At 52.9% G+C, this 15,732-nt stretch overlaps 5 protein-coding genes and 1 non-coding gene across 6 annotated transcripts; 2 read left to right on the forward strand and 4 right to left on the reverse strand.

The window, feature by feature from the left end:
* Positions 1-634: 634 nt before the first annotated feature.
* Positions 635-1,810, reverse strand: EV422DRAFT_333214 (uncharacterized protein). The gene has a single exon (XM_053066370.1). It carries the CDS (start codon positions 1,594-1,596, stop codon positions 811-813), a length of 786 nt encoding a protein of 261 aa, XP_052921065.1. The 5' UTR covers positions 1,597-1,810; the 3' UTR covers positions 635-810.
* Positions 1,811-3,931: 2,121 nt separating this feature from the next.
* EV422DRAFT_t159 lies at positions 3,932-4,004 on the forward strand. Its single transcript has one exon. It is a non-coding gene; the product is annotated as a tRNA-Lys (tRNA).
* A 464-nt stretch (positions 4,005-4,468) lies between these two features.
* Positions 4,469-5,663, forward strand: EV422DRAFT_610357 (uncharacterized protein; the record flags this gene model as incomplete). The annotated part of the gene is made up of 2 exons (XM_053073856.1): positions 4,469-4,604; positions 4,678-5,663. The coding sequence occupies 2 exons, from the start codon at positions 4,469-4,471 to the stop codon at positions 5,310-5,312; spliced, it is 771 nt and encodes a 256-aa protein (XP_052921066.1). The 3' UTR covers positions 5,313-5,663.
* Positions 5,664-5,704: 41 nt separating this feature from the next.
* Positions 5,705-7,489, reverse strand: EV422DRAFT_501629 (Nin one binding Zn-ribbon like-domain-containing protein; the record flags this gene model as incomplete). The annotated part of the gene is made up of 4 exons (XM_053068204.1): positions 5,705-5,995; positions 6,073-6,217; positions 6,315-6,844; positions 6,944-7,489. The coding sequence occupies 4 exons, from the start codon at positions 7,487-7,489 to the stop codon at positions 5,705-5,707; spliced, it is 1,512 nt and encodes a 503-aa protein (XP_052921067.1).
* Positions 7,490-8,233: 744 nt separating this feature from the next.
* Positions 8,234-10,358, reverse strand: EV422DRAFT_510100 (STE/STE20/YSK protein kinase; the record flags this gene model as incomplete). The annotated part of the gene is made up of 9 exons (XM_053068896.1): positions 8,234-8,302; positions 8,361-8,546; positions 8,608-9,108; positions 9,186-9,403; positions 9,474-9,708; positions 9,806-9,960; positions 10,050-10,113; positions 10,191-10,219; positions 10,310-10,358. 9 exons carry the CDS (start codon positions 10,356-10,358, stop codon positions 8,234-8,236), a joined length of 1,506 nt encoding a protein of 501 aa, XP_052921068.1.
* Positions 10,359-10,942: 584 nt separating this feature from the next.
* EV422DRAFT_547313 (uncharacterized protein) lies at positions 10,943-14,553 on the reverse strand. The gene is made up of 13 exons (XM_053071594.1): positions 14,008-14,553; positions 13,812-13,940; positions 13,639-13,740; positions 13,497-13,552; positions 13,358-13,427; positions 13,132-13,293; positions 12,957-13,062; positions 12,806-12,890; positions 12,012-12,745; positions 11,818-11,948; positions 11,666-11,726; positions 11,363-11,590; positions 10,943-11,276 (listed from the first exon to the last, which is right to left on the reverse strand). The coding sequence occupies exons 1-13, from the start codon at positions 14,215-14,217 to the stop codon at positions 11,236-11,238; spliced, it is 2,115 nt and encodes a 704-aa protein (XP_052921069.1). The 5' UTR covers positions 14,218-14,553; the 3' UTR covers positions 10,943-11,235.
* Positions 14,554-15,732: the final 1,179 nt, after the last annotated feature.

The following is a 15,732-nucleotide window of genomic DNA, read 5'->3' on the forward strand; positions in this document are numbered from 1 at the left end:
GTCAATGGAGGACGGGCCCTGAGGCCCGCGGACTAAAGCGAAAAGGGGGAAATGCACGTACTATGGGGCATTGGAGGTATCTAGGTACTCTAGGTCCGTCTAGATGACGAATGCATTGGATGTCAGAGGGTGCAGAGACGGACCTTCGTATCAAAGTTCCCACGGCAGGCCATTTGAACCTCCATAGGTATAGTACAGTACTGTACAGTACGTACAGTACATTCACCAGATATCATTGACGCCGCGGACCTGACGATGGCCAGCACCTCTATTGTTGTCATCGCCTCCGTCGCCGTCGCCGTCCCCGTCACCAGCACCAGCTTTATCACCAGCATCTGAGAAATAGGAACCAGAGGTGAGAGGTATGACAAGCCACGGGATGAATTGCCATCATCACCATCATCGCCTCTATCGCCTTCAATGTCATCTTTTTTCTTCATCCTCACCCTCGTCCTCATCCTCACCTCGTCCTCGTCCTCCTCGTTACCAACCCGTCCATTTTGCCTTCGTTGGTCTTCTCGCCGAGTGAACGACCGGGGTGCAGGAAGTGTATGTTGTCAAATTCCATCACCTTTCTCCCCGGGCCACTGCAAGTTAGGGGCGATTTGGCGACGGACTTTGCAGCGAAGAGTGATTTGCCGGGCCAGACCGGCATAGAGGAAGAACCCTTTCTTCTCCTCGCCGTCAGGCTGAGGCCAGCATATTGTCTCGACTACAACCCGATTCCCGCTGGAGCTGTGCTTGTAGGAAACGACAGTAGCGACACCATTTTGCTTCTGTGGACCGCAACTAGCGGGAGAAAGAAATTGATCAGCGGCCTCCGAGCTGAATGTCCAATGCTGTCAAGCCTAAGAATGCGAGAGGGGTCGCGCCACCGGCACTGAAGGAAGATGCTGCCGCCTCGTGGCCTGTGAGCCTTTGCCACGCCGCCTTCAAGGATGTGCTGCTGCAGAGTTTCCCATCTTCGAGCGTCCAGAGCAGAGTAGTGGGTTTGTGTTTACGAGTAGCGTGCCACTTCAGGAGAGCTTCCAATGCCTTGACCGGGCAGACGTGATGATCCTCGTACGGCGACAGCACTAGATGTTGATAGTTGTCGGTGACGGTCTTAGGTTTCGGTATTTTGATCCAGAATCCGTCTCCTTGGTCAGTTTCCAGTCTTGTCACGTCTCTTAGAAGAATCACGCCGTCCCTTTGCAGATGTTCGAGGTCAGAGACGATCTCTCGCATGCGAGCTAGGGTAGCATCCACCGAAATCGGGCATTCCTTCTTCTGCAGATGGTCCCAAGTGGTGAAGATGTTGATGGACTCCGTTACCGCGCGCACGCAGAGCGCCTTCGAAGAACTGCTTCGACGGAAACTGGATGAGCCATGTGAACGATAATTGTTCATCAGACATAGGTCAGAGCGGTCGTCCATCTGCCTTCGTATAGGAACATAAAAACTTGCTGGCTGACAGCGGTGGTAGCGATATTCCTCACATTGCTGAGTAAAGCCACAAGCAAGTGACGCAAACCAGCATCCTTGGCACGTATCGACGTGATTGTCGGGCCTAGCGTCAGGTGATCGCAACCAGGAGCGTCCGAACATCTTCGACATGAAAGTAAGGTCTCCGGCACGATAGCCTGTCCTCCTTCATTAATGATGATCAGATCGAAAACCCGCGTTGACATCCCAGGAAGATCGGCCGCGGACGTGAGAGTTGCAAGAACGAACTCGTGGCCGCTGAGATTGCCCGTCAAAACCGCCGTATGCCTTCAAAAGGTCATTCCCGAGGCTGGAGGCGCATACCGTGTGTGGGTATGGTTTGCTGAGGTATCAACAGACCAGGTCCTCAATTTCCCGGTCCCCGGGGGTTATGGAGAGTGACTATCCGGCAGCACCCGTATCGATCCATGACGAACACGGCCACCGACCTCGAGGAAGCGGATACTCAGGAAGGACAAGAACCGACGTGTCAGATCAGTTCCAGTCTTTCCTGTCTACCACCTTCCCGAACGAACAGCGGACGTACCGCAATTCGACCATTATTTTCGTCGTAGAGCATGAACAACTTGATCCCACTCATTGATCTGCGCATCCAGTATCCTCATGGTCCAGTGCCATTCCTCAGGTCGTATTTTCTGAGACACGTTCGAGACCCAGAGCAGAGCCAGTTTCCTGTTGTGGTAGGCGTCGTACAAAGTTTGCAGCGCCCGGCGCGGCATGTAGCATCGCGAGTCGCGAGTTCCGGCGAAGCAATCGTAGCTGTGACCGGTCCTCTTTGGCGACAATAACCTCGGCCTCAAGTTTCCGGTCATCTTTAACCCGTTATTCGTGCACCTGCAGCTCAAGAGTCCCCACTGTGCGTTGAGAGTCTGCTGCATCCTCTTCTGCCATTGCTGGTGTGCGTTCCTCTTGCTGCTATCAACACCATCAACGACGAGAGCACCGGAATGCAGTTCCCAAGGTGGAGGGCTTCGCTCCAGCGGTTTTGGCGCCACCGCAGAATGACCATCTGGTCCAAGGTGTGCAGGGGTAAGACGTCTTGAATAGACACGAACTGAGATGAGTTCCGAGGACAAATGTCCGTGCTGCACGCCCATGTCGCACTTGGACTTTTCGAAATGCTCGTGCAGAAATGTTACATGACCGTTGGTGGCTCTGTCTGCGTTTGTAATTGGATGTTAGACTGGGGACTGCGGAGGAGGCGGTGTTCGAAGGGAACTCTCTACTCTTTCTTTTATTGCAGGTGTCTCCGCATGGGCGGCAAATCGGGAGACTGTGGTACACGTCAGGCGGGCCAATTCACTTGGCCGATCGCGGAAGCCGCAGCAGTGAGGTAGCTTGTGGTGTTTGCTGGCTCAAAACATTTTCTTGTTGGCGGGTTGAGCGGAGGGTGAAGCTGGTGGTTTCGCGGGTTGCCCAAAGTTGCGAGCGGTCTCAAACACGTTCTGGCCTTCGTCGACGTTCAGGAGAAAGTTTTGCCAGGGCTCTATGTCTTGCGTTGGAGGTGGGGCGTCGGACGGGGGCAGAGCCTGCTGGATCTCATCTGCTTGGGTCCACGGAACTCAGTGGACAGCAAAAAGGATGATCAGGTGTTGGCTGCAGGCACCATGGTTCTTTTGCTTCGGCGACAGATATCACACGTGAAGACGCACCAAGTGCATGCTTTGCAATATTCGGCCTGTCTCCGGCCTCCCATGTGTTTGGCCATGTGAGCGCCGATGGCGACGAAGGTGCATTTCTGTTTCGAACAAGGATTGCAACCTGGGGCCAGCGTAATATCAGGCTTGAGTAGCATTTTAAGTGATGACGTTGGCCCCTTACTGAAGCATCGGGGTCAAATATGTTTACGCCGTTCCACCTAGCCTGCTCCTGTCCGCGCGGTATGGGCAACAGACGTCGAAGGAGGATTTAAGCGCAGTGTACTTGGCAGATCCTTCGCCGTCGGCATGCATCGTGAGCCAGGCTTCCAGATGTTCTGCGATTTTGATATACTCGATTTGCTTTTCGTCAAGAATATCGTACCCACAGGTTTCCAGGATTAGCAGCTCGGGTGTGCGTCGACGTAGAGAGTCGACGAGAAGGCAAAGGTTGAGAGTATCACGTCGTAGATTCACCCGTCTCTGTTTGCCCATCTATTACCAAATGGCGTCCACGATGCCGAGCTTCAGACTGGCGGCAAGGAGGGCAAGGCAGCTAGGTGGGCAGCGGAAGCCGATCCAGAAGGGTTTTGAAAACCCCCTCGGACACTGCTTGAGTCAAAGAGACGTTGTAGGGGCTTGCTGATGTCCACATGGTTCTTCGATTCGGTGTCTGGCGCTCCCCTTGTCGTGCGCAAATCTGGAGAGGCGGCGATCTGGGCAGCGATGTTTTACACCGCAAAAGCGACATTACACGGAAAACAGATGTCAACAGATCTAGAGTTGCATCCCAGGGTAACATTCAACAAGCCCGATTAGCTCAATCGGCAGAGCGTGCGGCTTTTAACCGCAAGGTCGCGGGTTCGAGCCCCGCATCGGGCTTTCTTTTCTTCTCCATTTTTTTGGCCAATACAGGGTGCACTCAGGCGCCTTCGGTGACCATAGTCGGAAACTGCATAGCCAATAGTCTCTCATTTCCAAGATGTCCGACTCTGCAGTTCCTTTGAAGGAATTGTTGCCGCAATTGACCGTTGCTGGAACGTCCACGTTGCTCCTACGCCGGCCATCCAGGGAACATCTGGCAAGTCTGGCACTCCTGAGCTTGCAACGGCAGTCTCACGCGTTTTGGTGGTAGCAGGAAACACTTCTGACGGCGTCGAGAGCAGCGAGGACGATAGGGGCGAGGGGGAGAAAGAGGAGGAGAGCGGCAGGGTGAGGAGGAGCAAACTGACGAGAGCAGCGAAAACGACGCTGACGAGGAGGGCAAGGAAGTGGAGGGTTTGAAATATGAGAGCAGCGAGCCCGACACTGATGATGAGGACGAGGGAGATGAACCAGGAGAAAGCATGGAGGACAACGCACATGAGGACGACAACGAGGTGGGCCCGGTAGACGAAGACGATACCCTCGACGAGGTCGAGAATGACGAAGCGGCGCCTCTCGCAACTCGGAGGAATATCGCCAATACCTTGCCGACCACCTGTGTGACTCTCGTCAAGATTCGCCGCCTCACATGTTTGACGGTCCATTGTCTCCCTCCTCCCGTTTCATCAAGCGCAAACGCCGCCCGTGCCGAATGCCGCCGCGAGCGCAACCTCTCTTGACCAGGAACCGCCTGGAGTGGCCCGACACGTGGTTCCTCCGCAGCACACCGCCTACTTCAACTCTGTTGAGACGTGGGAATCGGACAAACAAGGCATGACCGAGGAGACATGCAGTGTACGCTTCGGCGACGACTTCAGCATACGCGACGAGTATGTTCGCGAACTAGCCAAGGCGTGCCCCAAACTAACGTCCTTCAGTGCGGGCAACTGCGACGATGGCCATGGTGTTCCGGTAACTGACGCCGCCATAATGGAGATGGCTCAGCATTGCAAAGATCTGCAAAAGCTGCACCTCCATTCGCACACAAATATCACGGACGCTGCTGCGGTGGGTGTCGGGCAAGTGTGCCACATGTTGGAACACGTCGAGATCACACGCCATGACAGGAGCCAGGGCAAAATCACGCAGAAGTTCCGCCAAGAACTGGCGGTGACGCCGGCTCTCGCGCCAAATCTGCCGCAGCTCACCGTTATAGACCAGCAGGTCGGGGATGCTGTGGGATTGTTGAAGAAGAACCGTCCAGTCCTCCGTATCACATATGGAGGGTTGGCGATGGGTTTGCCACTTGAGCGGTGCTTGGCATGATGGGCGGAGATCAGACAGTTTTCCGCATATAGTAGCAAGTGGATGCACGTCGCCTAGCATACACAATGTACCCTGTGAATGTCGGGTTCGTGGAAAGCGGTGTGAGATGATCTGTTGCCCACGGTGCTTGCGCGGGTCGGACAAGGTTGTCTCATTGTCGGAGGTACACTGGCGCCTTGGGGCGGTGACGGGCATGAGATCGTTCGCTAGCACAGATGAGATTTGAGCGAACAGCCTGGCACAGAATGCCATGTTAAGATATGAAATGATGTAGGTATGAACAAAATTGATGCGATAACTTAAATAACACAATCTGCGACTCCAACAGTAAAGCTAACGTACGCCAGTGTCTAGATATGCTGGATACACTACAGCAGACCCCTCCCTCGAGTCTAACGCCTCTTCTTGCCCTTGCCCCTGACCTCATTAACGTTTTTCCGGCCATGACCAATGACAGGCATAGCACCCGACTGGAAGTTTCCAAACTTGTTAGTATCCGCGGCACCGCCCATGAGCAAGCTGCCGGTCGTAAAGTCAGGCGAGAAGACGTCGGAGGATGCGGCGGCGGCCTCTTTGGCGGCACGGCGGCGAGCAAAGTTGGCCGCGCGTTGGTATTCGCGCTGGTCTTCGCGGAGAAGCATGTCGTTGTTGCGGCGCCCGCCTTTTGGGGGAGGGATGTTGTACTGATGGTTGCAATAATCAATTGTGAGTGAGTAATTCAGCGCGCGTGATAATGGCGATGGAATGGAGCGGCAGTTACCTTCGTTCCTCGGGTATTGTACTGGAAGTTCTTCTTGAGATAGTAGGTAACTTCGCCTGTACGAGCGTCCACACCGACTGTTGTTCGGATCAGACTGCTGTTCCCGCATGATGGGCAAAACTTCTTTTCCATATCTGTCGTCACTCTGGATGGGAGATACAGGAATCAGCAATCATCACATGTAGGAGTGTGCTACAGTTGCCTCGAGCGCGTTCAAACATCCAGCAATATGCATTACTCACTTGTAACAAGCATGGCACCTCAACACAAAGTTCTTCACGCGATCAATGACGACTCCATCAACGGACAGCAGCTTCAGACCCATTTGCAACAACACGTTCTGCATCGCGAAATCCGCTGATATACAGGCAACGGGAAGGACTTGAGGAGCCTTCTTTCTGTTCCTTCGCCGCTTGTTCTTCTTGGAGCTTCCTGTCGCGTCGGATTGCTTGATTTTCTTTATGTTGTTCGGAGTAATCCAACCTTCCTCGTCGCCGAGGTCAGGGAGTGCGTCGTGATGGCGGCGCGAACGGCGAGTCGCTGTAGTCCATCCCTCATTGTCATCATTATCAGCTGCGGCTTGCTGTGTTTCCTCCTCCGCTTCCTCGTCCTCCTCGTCTGACGTCTCCTCTACCTCGTCTCCAACCGCCTGCGGTTGTTCCCACGCACCCTCGTCGTCATCACCATCAACCTCCTCCTTTGCATCACCGTCACCCTCCCTGCTTTGTAACGACATTTCGGCAAGTCGTTGTTGAGCCTCCAGAATCTCCGCCTCTGTTGGGGCGGGCCCATCTCCCAAAAGATCATCCTCATCATCAATGATTTCGGTATGGTCGTCGGCATTTTGAGCAGCGTCTTCCTTGTATTGCACAGACTTTTGTTCCTCCGCTTTCACCTTCTCCACCACTTTCGCCCGTTCCTGCTGCTGCTTTTGCTGCACTTTCTTCTTCAAATCACTCGCAGGCTCCGTCCGCAAGTGCGCCGTTCCCCGCGCCTCCTTCTCCAGCATCCACGTCAAAGCCAACACCTTCATATCCGTCACGGACAGGGACGCAAAGTCTCCCGTCTTTTTCGAGAAAGCAACGACTGCCGCCACAGCCTCCTCCGACGGCACACGGGTCTCAAGGTCGAAAGGCAGCGTAGTAAGTCCCTGCCGGGCTCGCTTATCGCGGATTTCTGCGAGAACTTCGGGAATGGTTACGAATCGTTCGGCGAGGTGGAAAAGCGGGGTGCCTTTGATAAGTGGAGCGGAATCGACGACGAGCGTGACAACTTTGTCTTGCCCGGTGGTCAGTCCATTGAGGTCCTTCGACGGTGCAGCAGCGTTACTAGTCGGGGCTTCCAGAGTAACATCCCTCACTTCTCCCGCCGCTGCTAAACCCACGGGTTCAGCGGTGGTCGTTGTTGTCGCCGCCATGTTGAAATGCGATCCGCGCGAAATGAGCTTGTAGAGAGTCTCGAAGTATTCCAAAAGAAAACCGGTTCTTTGCTCTACGGAGGTGTTTCCAGTAGCCAGGAGTTCTACAACGTCGCACGTTTTATGTGCCAATGCCCTTGCGAAATGGTTCATGCGAGGGACGAAACTCTGCTAGCATTTGAAATGAGGTCAAGTCACAGCCGGCCACGTGACTACATTTCACATTATATATGCCATTTTTGACGGGAGATCGAATGTCCGGCTCAGATTCAAAGGTGTAGAAGAGTAGAACGTATATGTACCAAGCACCGTCTCCCAAACAATAACAACATAGAAGGGGCAACAAAAAGACGAAGGACGAGCGATGTCCTAGGGTGGGGGCCTAGTGTAGGGCTGAAAAGTGCAGCCGACCGGGGCGACGACAAGAAGGAAAAAACACCACATAAGACGGCAAACTTGAGATACGCTCATCAAGGAGAGAAGAGGTGGCGACTGAACATAAAGAGAATATGTCCAAACGAGATGCGCTGCAGCGGCATCAGTAAGAGAATGTCGGGCACGGAGCGCGCGCGGATGAGTACGGCCCAGATGCTGGGAAATTATTGATGATGTGGGGCTCTGCGCCTCTGTCCTGGTCCTGTTTTCAGCTGCGGGTTGCAGAATCACATCTTATTGCCGTGGCCTCCGCATGTCCCAATATTTTTCAGCCTCATCTGTATCGTGCGATAAGCTTCGCTTCCTGAATCATGGGGAGGTCGCTTGCAACTGATCCGCAAGCTCTCTTATCACTTGTAGCGAGATCCCAGGGTGCTCCTATGGCGGCAAATTAGAATCCACATGCCCTCAAGCAAAAGAAATCTGTTGCGCTTACCTGCTCAACCATGGCAAACGCCCGTCGCACCGTCAGAAGCGATGCGCCAGGTACAGCCTTTTCTATTTTCGCACATGCTGGATTGACGATGGTTTTGAGAACGTCCGACTCTGGGGATGGAGATCCCGGCCGTGCTGTTCCGTTGGCCGACGCTACACTCGATCGGCTGACAGTGGATGCGCGTTCCTGAACATTTTGGTTAGCATTGTCGCGCTGCTGATCTGCGCTGACAGTGAATTGCACCTACCCCTTCTTTGATTTGAGACGCCGGTGAAACTTTCGACCTCACTGTTCCGCCCAAAGCAGAGGACGAGAGCCCGCTCTCGGCCGATGTATTTGATGGCTCCACCTTGTTATTCTTGGGACCCCGCACAGTAGATCCTGGCGGGCTAAGTACCGCTGGCGGTGCGGTGGGCGCAACTGCTTGCTGGGAATGATTTTTCGGCAGAGGTGGTAAAGTATTGGCGGGAGGCAACCTCGATGCCGCGGCTGATGGAGCTTCCCGACTGTTTGAGCTGCTGGGCATTGGTGGTGGGACAGCGTGTTTGACCGTTCCAAAGTTCCAACCGCCATCCCCATCGTCATCTCCAGCGTTCCCATCACCATCCTCCTCATCCGAGGACGATTCCTTCTCGCTGCCCCCTTCTGCCAGCCATTGCTCGTGCCGCTCAATCAGTTCCGTGAGAAAAGATGTTTTCTTAGCCGCTTTGATGAAGCGATGTTTCAGCAATTCTTTGGCAGGAGGCCGCTGTATGGAGAAGGGGATGTAACATTGAGCATCTAGAAACAACAACTGCCAAGGAGAGGAGTTGGCTCCGACCATACCTGATCTATCTCCTTCTGTAGACATAACGCAACAAACTCCTTGAATGCCTTCGAGTAGTTGCCCTCCAATGGAGGAGGATCGTTTTTTGGAATCAAGAACAACACACGCATGGGATGTAAATCCGCGTACGGAGGTTCTCCCTTTGCCAGCTCTATTGCAGTAATACCCAGACTCCAGATGTCAGCTTTGTCGTTGTAGCCCGATTGCTTGATGACCTCTGCAATGAAGATGAATGCAACGTCGCGTTAAGTTACGATGAATTTCGGACGTAAATTGAGCAGACGTACCTGGCGCCATCCAAAATGGTGTTCCCACAAAGGTGTTCTTTTTGGTCATGGTAGCCGTCAGTTGTCCCGACACCCCAAAATCCGCCAGTTTTACGGTGCCATCTGCCGCAAGAAGAATGTTGGCGGCTTTGATATCACGATGCAATTTTCCTTCCCCATGAAGGTATTCCAGTCCCTTTAGGAGCTCTCGTAATATGATCGCAATGAAAACTTCCTCAAAGACTCCAGCGCGCATCTACAAAAAGGGAGGTTCCGTCAGTCTTGTATGCAGATGAAAAACCGCCTCCGACCCTCGGATATTCTCTATAATAAGAGGAGAACAGCGCACGCACCAGGTCCAAACAAGAACCACCCTGGCAATACTCCATCACAATCCACAAACTCGAATTCTTGATGTACGACCCATGATACTTTGTTATGTGTTGTGAGTCGAGTTGCGAGAGTATATTGATTTCTTGCTGAATATCTTCGATCTCGTCCTCAGCATCTGCAAAACATAGAGCAAATTTTGGTTACACCTGACCTTGTAACGCACAAGCCCTATACCACAGTGCACAACATGCTCGCATGACATACCCTCCAAATCTATGATTTTGATAGCAACTGGCTCGCCGGTACGCTTGTCGATCCCCTTATATACCTGTGAGAGCGGAAACAACACGCGTTCAATACACCCCGGCATTACTGCGGCGTTTAGGAGACGGCCGCCATCCATACCTCTCCAAAGGATCCCTTTCCGATGCGATCTGAGCTCCCATTGTTGTGATATAGCCGTCAGTCAGTGAACTTTCTCCAAACGTCCCAGCAGGTCTTCCCTCAGACCCACGCGTCCATACCTTGCTTCGTATACAGGTCTTCTGGATCGGCATGATTGTAGTTCGCCATGTTTGGCCGTTACGTGCTTACGGGGACAGCAGGATAGGTCGCTATAAAGCGACTAGAGCAGCCTATCGCACAAGAGGCATGTTTAGTATCGATGTTGATTTTGCCAGCGATCTTGCACGTCTTAGGCCTGGTGACGCCAGTGGCGACAATACACACCAAGTAAAGATCGCAGGGGGGTGACCAGACCACAAACAGGGATGTATTTCCCACAATGGCGCTGTCGGGAAGCCTGGCTTAATGATTGTTTGAAGACCTTCTTGTTCGAGTGACTCCCAGGCGGTGTTTTTCGGTTTCGGCAGGTCGTCGACGCGATGGCTTCGTGGGACTGCGAACTTTTTGAGCTTTGAGCTAAATCTTTAAGCGACGACTGCAGTGAATCCAATAGCAGGTCCTATGGGTCCCACCGACAGGTTGAGAAATGGGCGCTGGCGTGGGTGCAATGCACTGGATGTTGGTCGGAAAAGCGAAGTCCGATAGCGGTGGACGGGCCCCTTTGTGTTGCCTGCCAACTGCCTCCTGTTTGGCGGGTGCGTTGTGGCGATTGAAGAACACAAGTGACCTCATCGTTCGCAATTAGAGAACGCGCTCGGTCATCCCGCTGCGACACGCAGACCACTCCTTTCCCAAAAGGACATCCTCATGAACTCATGCGGGGAAACGACGAAGCAGAGTATCGCAGGAGTTTGCAAGACATCTATCATCGCCATCAGATACGCTATATACAATGCTGAAGAAGATTTCCTACGATAACTCAAGGAAACCACACAAAAAATGGGATTGATGGGATGCATCGACCGTAACCCTCTGACGCGATACTTCCCAGCTCAAGATGTGATGATGGATAGAGCCGTTCTGGACGTAGCGGAATAGGTATCTACTACGACCCGAGCGCAGTCTGCATCCATCTATCCGCAAAAGCTGCGAGCGAAGAAGATGTGGGATGGATGATAAGTATTGCTTTTCACCTCATCAGACCGGATTCCACCTCATCCACTCCTACTCACCGCCGAGTACAGAGACAAGAGCCTCCTCGCCTCCCACCAGACTCGACGTCCCATGAGGATCTCCACTGCTGCCCGTTTGCTCCGACACGAGCGCAGCGGATGAGCCAAAGACGTGCAAGGATGATTGTCTGGGAGAACTGGCGCCACTGCGAGGCCCGTTCGTGTTGAAAGCGACATTGGACCCGGTGCCGTTATGAAGCTCAGCCATCGATGCCCTTTGCTTCTCAACTGCGGGATCGATAAAATGGCTCAGTTCAACGAACCCAGTCTGGTCATTGCTTGTGTGGAATCAGGCGGACATACTTTGCAGTTTCTTAAGTCGCTTCCCACTGCCTGCGGTTACCACCTGCTCTACCGAGCTTCTCTACGAGAAATAGAGTATCGTCAGATCCAGCAAATGACAATGAAACCTGCCCCAGAGTGAATGCTCAATCAGAGGGATGGCCCGTTCATACTTTTCGCTTGTCCAAGGCCTTCTTGTACAAATAATCCAAGGAATGCACCGCGGTCCAATCATCGATCACATCTAGCGGCGGCGCGGCAAACCACTTGATTTTGCCATCGTCCGTTGTCTCAAATGTTTCCACTGATGCCCAAAGTTAGAGAAACGCATTGCGCTGAAACACAAAATCATACTGCTGACTCTCACCTGTGACCATTGGTAACGACTCATATCCAATCGGGGCGGGTATTGGCGCTGTGGTCTGCATGTGCTGATGTGACGCAGTACTTGTGTACGGCGTGGCCGCTGCATAGGCAGCAAATAGGCTTGCGGATGGCCCGCTTGAACACACCATCGGCGTTATCGCCGACTGCGCTGTGACCATCCCTTGCGGCGTCCCATGTACCGAAGGGGCAAGATGCCGTGGCAGCTGCGGTGTGAGGGATTGAAAGGCCGCCGATTGCGGCGCGCCTTGTGGTACTTGTGATGTGGGCGCGATGAAGGCGGCCTGCGTGTTTGGCGCAACAGATTGCGCGGCAGCGGCCCCGGCTGCAGCGTCGGCCGCTTGCGATGGAAAGGCGGTGAATATTCGCGAAGGTATGATGGGAGTCGGGAAGAGAACCAAGTCGACAGTTTTGTTCACAGCGTTCGGTGGTATGCAGCTTGCCCAGTTTCGAATCTTGGACATTTGCTTTTGCTGTTCGTTGTACCGCGACTCACATACGAAAACGTCGTTCTCGTTCGCGCCGGGTGGTCGTCCTTTAATGTAGTCCTTGTAATGTAAGACCCAACATCTGCCAACGATTTCGTTGGCAAAGTACTTTCCGTTATGGGTCGTTTTGAAAACCTCATTCTTTAGGAAGCGAGCACTCGGCCGATGCGACGTCTGTTCTGGTCGCAGGTACCAGCAGGTCGTGACACCCTCCTTCTCACCACCATTTCTATGCAACCGTTGTGAGCATCACGGTCGGAATCATGTGCCGCCAAGCTCTCATACGTACGGTGACTTCTTCTTCCATACAGCCAGAATCTGAGCTACGGTGGGCTTGTGCGGATCATTCGGGTTGAAAATATAGACGAAATCACCTAAGGCCCAAACGCGGTCAGCGCATTATCCCAACCTGCTGAGCATTACGTTCATGAACCTGATACCTATGTTATATGTAAAGCCTTTATACGTCAAGCTCTGAAGGTTTGCGTTATCTCCTCCGCGCGGTGCGGGCGCAGAAGTCCCCTTTGTGAGCTCGTTGAAGACGTCCTGCGCACGATCACCGCTTGTAAGATTTGGGTGAAAGAAAGAATCATTATTGTTGTTCATTTCCGGTACCTGCAATGCTGTTGCATCCTCGTAGATATCCGACCCTTCTGCGTTGTATTCCATAGCGTTTGCAACCATTAACGCAAAGTCGCTTTCGAACTCGGCCAATGACTTGTATGTATGATCATCAACTCGTTGGCGAATGACATTCAACGCTATTGGGTTTTTGATCTGTAAGGTGATATCATAAGTTCGATATTCCACGGCGGAGAGAGCACAAGACTTCATATCCCACCTCCTGATAATAATCCGGATACGACTCCTTGTCTGGAAGCTCTTCGAACATCTCCACGAGGAGACGGCCACTACCGAACCCGAACACGACAATGGTAAGTCCACAGCTGACTTGCGATGGCAATGGAAGACGTTCTTACTCTTCCGCTGAGCGCTGTGCAATCGTATCCAGCACCTTGCGCATGTTGTCATAGAGCTGAGAATCAGACGGATCGGTCAATCGAGGCCTGTGCTTTCCTTCTTGCCAACTCCGTTTCCCACATGCGGAATTGCAAATCTCACGTTTTCTTTTCCACTACCCCTGGCCTCAGCCTTCGCACCCTCGGTCGGCTGCGCAGACCTCGTCTTTCCCATTTCGTTCTCTAGTTCCACTTGGAAAGCTTCCTGAGGGTGTGGTGCAATTTCGAGTGAGTACGGCCCTTCACTGGGCAAGAGTGCAGGACACAGTATCGAACCTGCAGTATCGTGGCGTCTTTATATACTTTAGAGCCTTTTATATTGAAAGACTTTGCATTCTCTACCATCAAGTTCAGGTCGTCAGCGAACTGGTCGATGCTCGAATACGAATTCGACTCCAGCTTTTGCTGTAGAGTGAAACCGAGTTGAGCTTCGCTTTGGTAAGTAGAATACCAGCAAGCGGACCGACCCCACCTGTATCGTAGCCAACGCAATCGGGCGGGTGATGACCTCGTAGTACTCTGGGTAGTCTCGGCGAGAGACCAGGTCCTCGAATAGTTCGGAGACGACGCGGCCCCTATGGGAATTGAGAATATTCCCAAGGTCAATCATGTCCAGAATAAGTTTGACCAACCACCACGCGTGCCTATTCGACGTCACGAATAGCACACATCCCGCTTCCATCACCCTCAAAAGACATCAGCACACAAACAGTACTCACGATGGGTCTTGCAACTTCCTCACCACCTCCAATATCCTAAGCCCGGTGTTCGCTACGCTCACATCTCCGCCTCCGCTCGTCGTCAACCCCCGCGGTTGTTTTGGAGGACGGCCTCTTTTCCGCGGCGCTGCGCTGGGCGAGGAGACGTCGTTCGGTATTGATGTTGTTTGGGCCATTGTTGACATAGGTGGAGACGAAGTGTGTGTCAATGGGCTGCTGGAATCCCTTTGGGTCAAATGTCAAGCTCTCCACTCGTCGACGCGATGTGACAGCACTCAGTGGCGCAGCATCAACCTGTCATTTCCATGATTCCGACCATTTCGCAAATATATCGAGGCCAATTCTTGTGAGTGCCAGAGCATCCTGAGCCTGTGAGCTTTGGAGATGCGGTCGCTGGGAGGTCGGGCAAGGATATCTTCTCATAGAGGTGATGCATTGTCCAAACTTTTATCGCCCATGAAAGCAGCTTCCAAGCCAACCCACCTTACCTTATTTTTCTCTGGTCTGGACGGTCGCTTGGAGGGATGGTTTCTTGCGATGACTCCATCCTCTGCGTTGCAAATTGGGAGTGAGAGTATAGGAGGGGGCGTTTTGTCAAAGGGATAGGGGGCGATTCGACAGTTTCGACTGCATTCCCAAACCCTTGCTTGGAAACATGGGTCGTGATAGCTGTCAGATCTCAAAATCAAAAGTATTTGAGGTGATCCGTCCGTTCGCCCCTGAGGGTTATAGGCAAAGCCCACAGTGTGAAGCACGGCTCGTTGAAGTATTGATTGATGGATGGAAAGATGCCGTGTCAGCATCTAATCTCCTTCGTCTTGGTGATGCCATCCCCACCGTTTTTCATGGGCTGTACGAAATGTTTGCGCATCTGCAATTGGCCCTTCGTTCGTACTTTACATGCATCACACATCGGCGGACCTATGCAGCTGTACTCATTCACTTCTAGCCTACCGACTAATGTTGATGCCAGGAGCAAAAGGTTTCTAAACTAAGTGACACATGCTCACGTAATCCCAATTTCACAAAGCCCGCATTCTATTTCTAGGATTGACAGGATGGCCATTCCGCTCCGAAAGCCACTCCCCCACACAGCGGCGACGTTCCACCCTACAGTTCCGTGAAAATATCCCGTTCCGCAAAGTCAAGCTACCTCATTAGCCCGTACATTCCATGTCAGCGCGATCGAAAAAAACAGGGTCAAGAGCCGGGACAGCCAAAAGCAAAGGCGCCGCGGCAGCGGCCGATGCCGGCGCCGCGGGCGAGGGAGGCAAATCCAAGACGGAGCTTGAGGAAGAGATCAAGAAATTGACGGAGGAGCTTACGGCTGAGCGGGAGGAGAGGAATTACTTCCAGTTGGAGCGGGTGAGGATGGGAGGCGGTTCCATTGTGGACGCTGCTGCGGGCGGACAGTAGATTGGCTCCATGTACTGAAACAATGTTCGGCCGTCGTCACGACGTTGTTTAGGACAAGATAA

This window comes from Fimicolochytrium jonesii (genome assembly GCF_025526975.1).
Source record: "Fimicolochytrium jonesii strain JEL569 chromosome Unknown EV422scaffold_41, whole genome shotgun sequence".
Taxonomy (NCBI): Eukaryota; Fungi; Chytridiomycota; class Chytridiomycetes; order Spizellomycetales; family Powellomycetaceae; genus Fimicolochytrium; species Fimicolochytrium jonesii.